The 13,252-nt window shown below is 40.2% G+C and overlaps 1 protein-coding gene across 1 annotated transcript; it reads right to left on the bottom strand.

The window, feature by feature from the left end:
• Positions 1-5,067: 5,067 nt before the first annotated feature.
• LOC140582760 (uncharacterized) lies at positions 5,068-9,353 on the bottom strand. The gene is made up of 3 exons (XM_072707073.1): positions 8,550-9,353; positions 7,304-8,371; positions 5,068-5,097 (listed from the first exon to the last, which is right to left on the bottom strand). Exons 1-3 carry the CDS (start codon positions 8,667-8,669, stop codon positions 5,068-5,070), a joined length of 1,218 nt encoding a protein of 405 aa, XP_072563174.1. The 5' UTR covers positions 8,670-9,353.
• Between the last annotated feature and the right edge of the window lie 3,899 nt (positions 9,354-13,252).

The following is a 13,252-nucleotide window of genomic DNA, read 5'->3' as shown; positions in this document are numbered from 1 at the left end:
CCCAGTTGCAGCGTTCTGAAGGCCAACCCCAGTCTTAGCCGCCCACAGCCTACTGGCAACCCCAGTGGTAGCTACTGATGGCTAGATAATGTAGCACCACACATTCATGATGGCTGAAATACATCGGCATTGCTGAAACAAAAATTCTGTTAGTCAAAATGTCTTTCACATACACATGATCAATCAAAGTGCCTTTCTCAGTAGTTGCTTCTTTCACAAGTTGAGCATACCCATGTTTTTCCATAAAATTAGCAATTGTACTTGCTGCCAAATGATTCACTGCATGACAATTTTTTTTGTTTATTTATACAGTTTCTTATAGATAATGTAGCACTACACATTCATGATGGCTGAAATATGTTGGCATTACTGAAACAAAGATGCTGTTAGTCACAATGTCTTTCACATACACATGATCAATCAAAGTGCCTTTCCCAGTGGTTGCTTCTTTCACAAGTTGAGCATACCCCTGTTCTTCCATAAAATTAGCAATTGTACTCACTTGCAAAAGATTTTCATTGAAGTCGCCCATGATGATTTTTCCACCTTCCACACTGTCCAACCGAGTGATCAACTGCATCAGGTTCTTCTGAAAGATTGTCAGATTATATGAGGGTGGTCTGTATAGTACCAAGACTGTTGTTCTTAGTAGGCCCACACTGAACTGCACACACTCAATGTTGACACACTGCACATCAGTCACAGTACAGTTGGTATGTTCTTTATAATACAAACCCACACCACCATGTTGTTGCTTCTTCAGTTCAGCAAAGATAGCATCACTACCATCATATGCCTGATGTCTGGGCTTCCCATGGTATGAAAATCCAGGCAGCTGTACATCTTCTGTGTCTTCCTCCAAATTTAACCATGTCTCTGTCAAGCAGATGATATCAGCTTCCATATACCTTCTGTCTTGCTTTAGGTCATCCAGGTGACAGGTAAGTCCTTCAACATTATGTAGGAGAATTTTGCATGATGATGGCACTTCCATGACAGGATCAATAAACGCAGGCATGCTTTGCATTGCAGTCTCAATGTCTTGTTTTGCATATATAGCAGTCTCCTTAAAGTCTTCTATTATGAGGCCTTCCAGAGAAGTCACACGGCTTAATGCTACATACGCTTGTCCAGCTGCAAATATCTTCTTTAGTGATACAACAGCCTTATCCACTGTCAGACCTTGTACCTTGTGTACTGTACAAGCCCAAGCTAATTTCAGTGGAAACTGCCGTCGTGTTCCACCACTGTTTGTCACTCTCTCCTCCTCTGGTTTGATTTGTGTAGCTTTGTCCAACCCTACTTTGAGGCATGGCTTCTTTCCCCTGAGTGACTTTCCAGCTGCTTTATTGTCAAATGTGATGTATATCTCTGATGGAAAATCCTCATCAGTATCAAAGCAGATGTCACTGACTGTACCAAATGCACCATTTACCAGGCCATCTGAAACATCAATGTTTTTCAGCAGCATTACTCGTGCATTGACACCTACATGTAGTGATTCTGGGAGACATGTCTTCTGAACATTGGCATGATGTCCATGTTTCCTTTCCAGTCTGCCAGTTGCAGCAACCCTTTCAAAATCCTGAGCATGAATGATGACATGGTCTGAGCAGATCTTCCGCAGCATATGGTAGTTATGCTGATCAACTTCATCATTGGTTGCATAAATATGAAGACCAGTACTGTCTTGTCCTTCGCCTGTCACACGTAGTTTCAGCATAGCAATGTCTTCCTCCAGCATTGCATCACCCCTTTTGCGTTTCCTTAGTCGATTCAGCAACTGTGCAAACTCCATATCTTTCTGTCTCATAATTTCAGTGAGCTCCACCATAGCAAAATGATTCTGCCATAGATTCACACCTTTACCCTCAGTATACAAAGCTTTCCCTTTCACAGGACAAAGTTGGTAGAAATCTCCAACAGCAATGATTGAAACATTTCCAAAAGCAGAATAATCTCCAATTTGTTTGATTTGTCTTAATCTGCCATGAATATACGCAAGCAGCTTGTGATCAACCATTGAAATTTCATCTATAATCAATATCTGCAGGTTTCCCAGTTCAGCTCTCAATGAATTTATTTTTTCATCTCCAAGTGGTTCATATGGCAACTTTACATCTGTTGCAATATGGAAACAGGTGTGTATTGTTGCAGCTTTTATGTTGTAAGCACTAACTCCAGTTGGAGCAGTCAGTAACACATGTGTCTCATCTGGATTATGTGACAACTGACGCAAGACACGAGCTGCCTCATACTGTATTGCTTTGATCAAGACTGACTTGCCCACACCTCCAGGTCCAGATATGAATACATGAAATGGTTCTGGGTTTTCACCACGCGCCTTCAGTAAACACCAGTTTCGTATTTTGTAAAAAATCTCAGATTGCTTGTTATTCAGTGAGCGAAGCAAAGCCAACGCTTCCTGCCTGGACATACCACAAGGATTGTCATGTAACATATAGCGACTCAGTCTTGGTAACAAATCTGGTATCTCATCACGTTTTTCTCTCATTTCTGGTGTAATGTTGCATTTGCTGGCAAGACACTCTAACCGTTCACGTTCAGTCTCTGGACAAATCTCTGCCCAAGCATCTTCCATTGCACCATGCAGCTGTAGGTCTTCCTGAGCTTTGTCTATTGCACGTGATTCCTTTTCAAAACTTGACATGTTTGACTCCACAACCAGTTTCACTGAATGCAATTCATCATCAACAAACTTGACACAACCAGTCTCATAGAATTCCTGGTAACTGCCAAAAGTAGAAGGTTTTAACTGTGCATCGAAATAATGTGGCAGAAAAAGTTGCAAAATGCTGTGGTAATATTTTTCTGGGTCCTTTGTGGGTGAAAAGCGAGCATACCGAACAACAGCTCCATCTGTGCGTGTCCTTTTTTTCACAAATCCTAATTTTCTGTCCAACTGCACACTTCCAGGGCATGAGCTTTGAGACTTAGATAGTATTCTGTACTCAGATGCAAATGTCGCCAGGCACATTCCTGCAAACGCTTCTGTTTCTGGTCTGGCTTTATATCTATCAGTGATACTGTTCATCCAAATTCCTTGTTCATCCTCATTCTCACACTCAGCTTTCTTCCGTATGATGTTCAATGGAAGGCTCATTTTTACCACATTTTCTCCGGTTGGGATAAACTGCACCTTTCGTGATCCCTCTTTCAACCTCATGTTAGTCAGACGATAAACACTTTCCTGAGCTGAAACTTCACGATTGTGTAGGAAAACGCTGCCAAGTTGCCGAAGAGCTTCTTTTGCATCAAGGTTACCTTGCTGGGTGGCCTCTTTCTGAGCATTAGCCAGTAGCAGTCCCATCTCTCTCTCAGCTTTGGAAATGTAGGAAATGATGTACACAATACATGAATATGCATCAACCACAAACTGAATGTCCATATTTGCATTCCAACAGCGTAAAAGGTCTCTGTTATATTGGTTCACCCACACTTCACATGGTCTCCTCTTAAGAACAATGGTAGTTTTCTTTGTGATTCTTGAGTACGCAGCTTCAAATATTTCCTGACTGATACCAATTGTACTAAATAAGGAATCAACAGAGTCATAGTTGGCCTCAGGGTTTAGTACAGCATCCTTCACTTTTTTCATTATAGCATCTGCTACTTCTTTTTTCAGGGGCTGTCCGTCTGTCTCACCATCTCCAAGTTTGCATGATGACACAAATGTTCTGTTGCTTGGAGGACGTGGGAAATTGAATCTACAAGTTTTCCCTTTTTTCTTGCATGTTTTTGAGTGCCTCTTACTATGTTGCTGTACACTACATACAATTTCATGCATTTCATCATTACCCTCTGGCATTTCACATGTCACATAGTGATCAATGAAAGCTGATACTTCATCTTCATCATCTTTGCCAACCTTAGGTGCATCTTCCACCCAAAACAAACAGTGAGTGTGAGGTGATCCCCGTTGCTGAAATTCTATTCTGTAGAAATAGTCAACTATTTTGCCAATGGGTTGTGCTTCTGACATGATGACATCTTTCAGGAAGCAGTGGAATCGATAGTCAAACATTCTGGCAGCTGTCACAGGATTGTTTTTCAACAGTGCACACCTTTCTGACCAGTCGAGCTCAGCACTTGATGCATCTATGCCATCTTGTTTGAAGATTGCTGTTATCATTTCTGTCCAACGTAAATCAGCAGAAGAAAAGGAGCAAAACCATGTGGGAATACCAAGCTGTCTTACCATCGCAAACAAATCTTTCTGAACACTTTGCCAAAAAACAGGGGTGCCTCTGATTGGTCTTAGAAATTTATAACCTTCATCAAAATTGAACATCTTTTGTAGAGCCTCCTTATTTGTCAAAGTTTCTGATGTGACAGGACACTTATCCCGTGCATCATAGCCTTTTCTCACAGCAATTGACACATTTGACACAACCTGCTGAAGCTCAGACAAATACTGCCCATAAAATATATAGTCTAAGTTTTTTCCAAAACGTCCATCTGCATTAAGAATTCTTGTATTTAAATACCTACACAGTGTCAGTTTTTCCTTCCTTCTCTCATGAAAAGTACCTGTTCCTTTTGGGAAAAGGACTGGAAAACATTTAGCTTCATTTGACTCATCAGTTAGAAGCCTCACTGGATTGTTTCCTTCTGCAGGTGCCATAGACATGATTCCATCAAAGTGCTGATCCAAGATCTCTTGTGCTATGTCTACAGGTTGAAGACACGTATCCATATACATGCCATGTTGTTGTCTATCATGCATAGTTTCATCCATTTCCTCATCCTCCATGTTATTTTCATTACAGTCTTCATTTGCATGTATGTCACTTACATCACCAAGTATTTCTTTAGTTTTCTGCAGGGGATTGATCCAGTCATTGTTAAACTGCACATTGCTGTAAAATTGGTTATTTTCTGTAAGATACACCAAAGCCTTCTTTATTTTTTCTAGATGCACAAATTCATATTTGTAATGCCCTTTGTAAGTTAACTTCCGCTTCAACTTTACACGAATCATAAGGTCATCATTGTTGACTCTTGGTAAAACTTCAGCTACATTTGGAACACTAGATGGGACACAAGTCACAGGACCATGAACACCATTTTGTCCACCTTTTGGCAAAGACACAATTCTCATGAAAGGAATATGCATAGCAATCAGATGTTGTTCCAGTGAATTTAGACGCTGTAACTCTACAGGGACTGGGTCTAAAGCTAGATTGTTTGCAACACTCTCTGCTGGCAGTTTCCCATCAAGAATCTTTCTGTGACACGTGTGGCAGATCCACAAGGAACCTCTAGAGCCAATAACACTGCTACAATCATCAGAACACATATCTACACATTTATGCAAGTATGTCTCAGTTATACACTGTGATGCCACTAACGCAATTGCCTGTGATTTTTTGAAGTACTCATCTTTCTTGCAAATCAGAACTTGGTGTTTAAATAGCAATCGATGACACACTGAACAAATGTATTCTGGGCCTTTAGTTATTTTCTGTCTAAACTGTTCAATCACATACTTAATGTCTTTTCTGTTATCCTTCTCTTTAGTCCGTTTTCCAGTATTTCTGCTTTTCACTGCAGTGGCATAACAGCTGTCTGTCTTATATCTATTACTGCAACTTTGCTTCTGAGCTGATTGGTATACTGGATTACAATGGTAGGCTTCAAATTTCTGTTTCTTCACAGCTTCTCTGTAACTTTCATTTGTGGCATGCTTACGAACCATACAGTCTTTTACACGTTGCCTGTGTTCAATGTCAGTTGCATACTTCTGCATACTTGACTGCTTCACACGGTGCCTGTGTTCAGTGTCTGTTGCATACTTAATCACACTCGACTGCTTCACACGTTGACTGTGTTCATTATCTGTCGCATACTTGCTCACACTCGACTGCTTCACACGTTGCCTGTGTTCATTATCTGTCGCATACTTGCTCACACTCGACTGCTTCACACGTTGCCTGTGTTCATTATCTGTCGCATACTTGCTCACACTCGACTGCTGCACACGTTGCCTGTGTTCATTATCTATCGCATACTTACTCACACTTGACTGCTGTATATGTTTGCGGTGACCCAAGTCTGTTGCGTACTTACTTACACTTGACTGTTTCACATGTTCTCTGTACACTTCATCCTCATGGTAGCGCTTTATGCTTCTCTCAAGTTGTTCCTCCTTGTACACCATACTTTCTTCATACCGTCTTTTGCCTCGTTCCAGTTTTCGTCGACTTGATGCCATTTCAGATGCTGTATTGTGAATTTCAGAGCATTGTCTGGCACAACCCTCAGTATCACGCCCTTTCACACAAGTTACAGCCTCATAGTGTGACTCATTACAATGTTTCAGGTACATACCTCTCGGATCAGAACCAATACATGTGGAGTACTTCAACCATTTGTTATTGGAGAATGTGAAAATATGCACACCAAGCAGATCAGCGGCAGCTTGAATCTCTACCTCAGATGCCCAAGTACCAACATATTTCATCCGTGATGCAGTGACATACTCAGTGACAGAAGAGTGACCTTCCCTAAGACAAGCAACATACCTGGATTGATTTTTTAGTATGTGACCAACAACAGCACGTCTAATTTTCCTGTGTTCTTTCTCATTTCCAGTAATAGCAAAAGCCAGAGATCTGAAAAAGCAGTTACCATCACCAGTAATAGGTACCGTTCTGCAAGGGTCACCCATTGGAAACTGTGCAGCCATGTTTACATGACCATGATCAATATACACCACACCAAGCTTACAGGAAAGGCTTCTTTGCTGCTGTGTTGTCAAAGGACTGAACAAAAACTGCTCATTGCATAGCTCACTGATGAATACTACATCACCTTCATTGCTCACATGCATATCAACCTCAGGTTGTGCATCGTCTGTCACATTTGGCCTTACCAAACCATATTGGCTCTCTGACATGTTGGCAAACTGCTTGACTCTGGTCACTGAGGAGTTACCGTCTGGATGGTCTGACATGCTGGTAGGCTGGTTGAGACTGGTGACTGAGGAATTACCATCTGGATGCTGCTGCAGATTGCTTCGACTGGTCACACTCACAGCTGTAATCTCAAACTGTTCCCCTGTTGCATCTAAAGACAGTCCTAGGGTATTCACATGGTCTAGCAAAGAATCTATGTTAGAGTGGTACACCAATATACTTCTGCCTGATGCGTCACTTGCTCCATCTCCTCGTCGGGAATGGGAGTCGATCACCACATACCATGACCCTTGCTTAATGATGGCACATGTATTTACTTTAAGAGTAAAAAGACACGCATCATACAGTGAGAATACTCTTCTTACCGCTTGATCAGCTGACATGAGAATGTTGCACATATCTCCATATTCACTCACACCAAACAAGCCAACAAACATGTCATCATGGTAGTTTATTTCAAATTTATCACCATTCAATGTGTACTCAGTTGGTAGATCTCTCACAAACAGATACCCAGAAGCATCTCCAATTCTCCCAGCATCTCTGATGGTGGTGTAGAGGTCATCTCCATTCAGCAGCACTTGATCAATGTCTGTGACTGACCAGGTTAAAACATTCTTTACCTTACACGTCACTATAGCAATCAAACTATTAGCAACACATTGCTTGTTACTGTTGACTCCAAATCGTGGGTGTCCTTGATGGAAGGAGCCTCTCACAGTACGTGCCTGAGGAAAATGAGTAGGTGCACAGACAGTTACAGGGTTCATATGCTGCTGTTGAGCCAGGGCACTTTGTTGTTCAGACATTAGCAAGGGTTTTGCCAAGGGTTTTGCCAAGGGTTTTGCCAAGGGGTTCGCCAATGTTTTTGCCAAACGGCAACGCTTCGGACAACGCTTCGGACAACGCTTTGGACAATTGTTTGGAACAGAGTTTGACACTTCAAGTGCTGAGTTAGATGGTCTCATGGATGGTTTTTTAGATGGTCGTTTAGATGGTTGTATAGCTGCAGCCTTTCTTTTAGGAGGTGGCTGCACAACCTCGTCAGTCAAAGCCTTGTCTTTATAAAAAGAAGGCATATACAACTCGTCATCAGTCCTACAAATGGCACCCAGGGTGGGAACCTGGAGGTCATGGCTCGTCGGGAAAGTCACAGTCTGGATCTTTTTGGTATTCCAGTAGGGGGGAAAAGAAATAACCCCGTCAGTCATAGCCATGACAGAGTCAGGCCGCGGCTGTACGGCCTGCTCAGGTTGTTGGTCGTGGCTCGTCGGGAAAGTCACAGTCGTGATCTTTTTGGTATTCCGGTAGGGGGGAAAAGACGTAACCCCGTCATCGGTCATAGCCACATCAAAACTATCAGCAGCTCGCCGCCGGTCCATCAGCCTCTTCTTCGCTGCTGCTGAACGCTTGGACGCCTTGGTGCGAGGCATCTGCAAATGAACAAGGGGGGGGGGGACAACACAAGGCACACCTGCTTACAACCTTACTTTGCACTGACATCTCAATTATACGTCCTAATAGCTAGGGATGTACACTTGTAATTTAAAATCACAGGTTCAAATCCCCAACAAGCAAGGTACCACTGAGTTACCATCAGCAAAGTACCACCTCAAACAACTGCTCGAATGATGCATCTGTCAAGTTGTTCCTCCTTGGATGGAACGTCATAGCGTCTTCTCTTCTGCCAGTTTCCAACAGTGCTCCATACAGGTTACATGTCGAAGACATTTTATGCTCGTGCAGTGTGTGTGGTGACTCAGTAATTATCAGATATCACAAAACTAATTTTGATTGATATGTATTAAAACAATTACAATGCTGTTCTGTGAGAACTATGTACACTGACACATCTCAGCTACTAAGAATCAGTGATGAAGCTAAATTAATATTGAAGTGTATGGACAGTAAACCACAATTTACACACTAAACATTTTATGAACTGCTTGAATGATGCATCTGTCAAGTTGTTCCTCCTTGGATGGAACTTCATAGCGTCTTCTCTTCTGCCAGTTTCCAACAGTGTTCCATATGGGTTACATGTAGAAAACATTTTATGGTTGTGCAGTGTGTGGTGACTCAGTAATTATCAGTTATCACAAAACTAAGTTTAATTGATATGCATTACTTAAAGCAATTACAATGCTGTTTTTCTGTGAGAACTATGTACACTGACACATCTCAGCTACTTAGAATCAGTGATGCAGCTAAATCAATATTGAAGTGTCTGGACAGTAAACCACAATTTACACACTAAACATTTTATGAAGCATTACAATCCTTATCCTACAATCAATCTCTAACATGACTTTCATTGTTAAAATGACACACTTACCTGTGAAGTCACACTGCAAAACAATATTACATAAGCTTCACCTCAACACGAACGGATGGGTTTCTCACATGTATTTCAATTTTTCCTGTCACTACAATGCGATTTATTACAAATGCTACAAATTACTAATCTCACAGACACAAATATGCCTTAAAATCAATATCATGGCCATTTACCATATTGAGGAAAAAGCACCTCTGCCACTATATATTCAATGTGCTGTTGTATAAACAAGTCTTAATTTTAATATTTTAAATTAAATTTAAGGAAGCACTTTTTTTTTTTTTTTTACACAGCATGTACCTACAGTACAGAAAAGTCTTCGTACTACTGTAGCACAAACTAAAACCCTAGGTTCCTTTAAATCAGACCTAGATAAGATTACCAACTATAACATATTAAGCAATAACAATCACCTATAAAATACTATGCTTCTCTTCCTACAGCAAATGCATTTACAGCATACTGCTGAAATATGGAATAGTCTTCCAGGTAGTAAATTGTAACCCAAAACCCTGGGTTACCTTAAATCAGATAGATAAGATTTTAACAACTAACATATTAAGCTTCTATTTCTATAGCAAACTGATGTAGTGGCAATGCTCACTTCTCGAAGTGCACAAAGCATACCGTTTATCACTTTCTCCTTGGAAATGTCTTTCTCCAGCAGAAATCTGTAGAGAAAAGTGACAGATGACTTTCATAGCATCAACATTTCTCAATAGTCAGTCTTTATTTAAAACACCATGTACACTTGAAACCTTCTCCACGGTCATTCTGAAACAACTGGTGGTAGACAGCAGCTTCAAAATATTCACCTTTGATCCCTCTGTCGACAGACCTCTTCAAAGTCTATAAAGACAAGATGTATGACTTAACTGACATGTGTATACATTTCATTACTATACGAAACATGGATACCGCAAACATTTTTTACTGTAGCATTCCAAGCAGTCCTTTAACATTAAGTTTCTTTCATAACGGCTTACGTTACTAGTAAAATACATATTACATTTTTACTGTAAAATATACGTAGTAAATTCACATCGACTGAGAGGAATGACAAAAGTGCACCATACAAACATCGCTGCGATGTAATGCAGCCTCACATACATTTGTTTCACACCGGTCTGTATCTGTTTTCGTACTGTTACAGTTCCTAAACACGCAGGCATGGCTCCTTGCCGGTTAATTCTGTCTGTATTTACCGTGAACTGCTGCAGTAGTAACCAAGCAGTTATTGCCTTACTTTACAAGTCTACAACTACGACGTAAACACTATGGAAGTTTAGCATGCAACTTACGGTAAAACCGTAATGTACTGCTGCCGAATCCTTATCGGATGAATTGCAAAATATGTTACTTTACAATATATGGCTACATAGATGGGGATAGAGTGAAGCGCCTTCAGACAATTTAATGTTGTGAACTAAATAAAAGTATATTTTATTGTAAATTGATTACCGGATAGTGATCCCACTCAAGATTTCAATATTAAGATTCTTTGTCACATACATAGATATAACCAGTACAACATGCAGTGAAATGAACCCTGACCGATCTAAAGACTGCAAAAAGAGAAAGAGTAAAAAAATACAAAATACATTTGTATTCCGTACATGTGCGCATGCTCAGCAAAAACAAGACATCTAAAATGGCCGACACGGAAACAGCTTTGTGGCGCATTTAATTATTAAATTTATTTAATAAATTATATATATGTTTTTAAAAACCTTGACACAAAATAAACCACCCACAGTGAGAAAACAGCAAAGCGTCAAGCGAATAAAAACAGCATTACACATATGTAATTACGTCTACCATAATTATAAATGTTAAAACACAAAAGTACGATATGCCACAGACACACAGCGTTTAAAACATACTTTGCGCTTCTGAACCAAACTTAATTTGACCACTTAAACGTGATTTACTGTTGCCACATCCTTATCTGCTGCATTACAAAATATATTACTTCAAAACATAACCGTGTAAGGACGGGGATAATGTAACGCGCAAATGTACATGCTAATCAAAAACAAGATACCTAAAATGGCCGCCACAGAAAGAGCTTTCTGTGACGCAGTTAACACCGATGAAACAAACGATTACGCTGCTGAAACACTATTGCCTAACATCAAACTAAAAATGTTTTAAAAAAACCTTAACACAAAATAAACCAGCTACAATTGGAAAAGAGCAAAGCGTCAACAAGCGAATAAAAACATAGCATTACACATATGCAATTACGTCTACCGTAATTATAAATGCTAAAACACAAAAGTACGACATGCCACAGACACACAGCGTTTAAAACATACTTTGCGCTTCTAAACCAAGATTAATTTTGACCACTTACACGTGTTCTACTGCTGCCAAATCCTTATCTGCTGCATTCCAAAATATACCACTTTAAAACGTAAGCGTATAAGAACGGGGATAATGTAAAGCGCAAATGTAAAAGATACCTAAAATGGCTGCCACAGAAACAGGTCTGTCGCGCATTTCACACTACCTAAACGAACGCTTACCCTGCTCAAACACTATTGCCTAACACCGAACAAAAACATGTTTTAAAAAACTGAGGACCACAAAATAAATCACCTATAATTAAAAAAGCAAAGCGTCAACAAACTAATAAAAGCATTACATATATGTAGCGACTTACCTCTTGCAAATCCAGAAATAAAATGCACAGGACAAGCCTTGCTTCAGGTGGGAGTGGTCACTTACGTCAGCCAATCAAAACAAGTCCCTGTCTCTCTGTTAATCTAGCTCAGGGAAACCAATAAACGAAATGGCTGCCACTAAAACGCCCCTTCACGACTACTCTAAATTGATGCTTAATTACCTTACCACTTTACGTAAGTGTAAGGTTTACCACTCATTACACCTTACACTTCTAAGCACTTTATATTTTTATCTTTTACATGAGTTACTTTTACCTGCCTAGGTTGTGGTTTATACGTTGTTTTTCATGCCAAGTCTTGTGCTGTGTGATTTCAACGTTTAATTCAACTGTGATGTGGACTTGTCACTGTATACAGTAAAAGGGGGTCCAGCCTGCTACTAGCAAGGTGGCCATTGAGTGTATAGAGTCATATGTGCAATTTTTTTTCTATCTTGTTCATAGTTATACTTAAACTGTTTTATACTTTTTAATCTATACTTTTAATCTGTATTAAAAACTAAATAACTAATTTAAAATTTCGGTAAGTTAAATATTTTTGTTGCAATTTAAAATCATTCAATATCTGTTGTACGATGTTATATTTTAAATATTATGCAGGTTCTGTATAATTGCATCATAATTTGCATCATCCAATTACACATTCAGAGAGTGAAGACAAAAACACTGCACAACAATTACTTTTACTGTACAATTACTGTAACAGCCTGATGTTTTCTTGCCACATGTTGTTTAAGATTCTTCTTATTTAGGCTCATTCTACAGTGAGGACATTCAACAGTTACTTGCTTTCTATGGACAGCTTGTTGGCATGGTATGAGTGCTTGATCAGGTTGCCCTGGTGGATGGCCAGCGGGAGACTCTGTTGGATGTCCAGAGGGAGGTACTGGTGGGTGGCCGGCAGGAGGCTCTGTTGGGTGGCCAGCGGGAGGCTCTGTTGGGTGGCCAGCGGGAGGCTCAGCAACAATGGAATGGTGACGGCAATGATGCTTTTGCAGATCACCTTTGTTTACATATACAGCTGTACACAGACAGCAGTGAAAATGTGTAGTCCTCCCACGGCATCCAAGGGTGCAGCTATATATGATATAATCTAAAACAGATTAAAAGCATCATGTTAATAGATGTTCATTGGCCATTATGAATGAACTGAAAAACATAACAAGACCAACCACTCACCACCATACTCAACCGCCCTTGTCCTATGGGAAGCAATGTGGACTGCAACAGAATTATACTCCTTTGGATTGTACTTGTCCAAAGTGCAAAAAGAGCAAGAAAACAGATTTG

This window comes from Paramormyrops kingsleyae, chromosome 25 (genome assembly GCF_048594095.1).
Source record: "Paramormyrops kingsleyae isolate MSU_618 chromosome 25, PKINGS_0.4, whole genome shotgun sequence".
Lineage (NCBI taxonomy): Eukaryota > Metazoa > Chordata > Actinopteri > Osteoglossiformes > Mormyridae > Paramormyrops > Paramormyrops kingsleyae.
The sequence above is the reverse complement of the archived record's forward strand: the minus strand, read 5'-3'. Positions and strand labels throughout refer to the sequence as shown.

Excerpts from the sequence above, each read along its gene's own strand:
- LOC140582760 (XM_072707073.1), bottom strand. The coding sequence starts at position 8,669 with ATGTCTTCGACATGTAACCTGTATGGAGCACTGTTGGAAACTGGCAGA. Across the intron at positions 8,372-8,549 it reads CATTCGAGCAGTTGTTTGAG|ATGCCTCGCACCAAGGCGTC; the intron begins GTGGTACTTTGC and ends GTTCATTTGCAG. Across the intron at positions 5,098-7,303 it reads TCATGTCAGCTGATCAAGCG|GTGGACAAAATGGTGTTCAT; the intron begins GTAAGAAGAGTA and ends CTTTGCCAAAAG.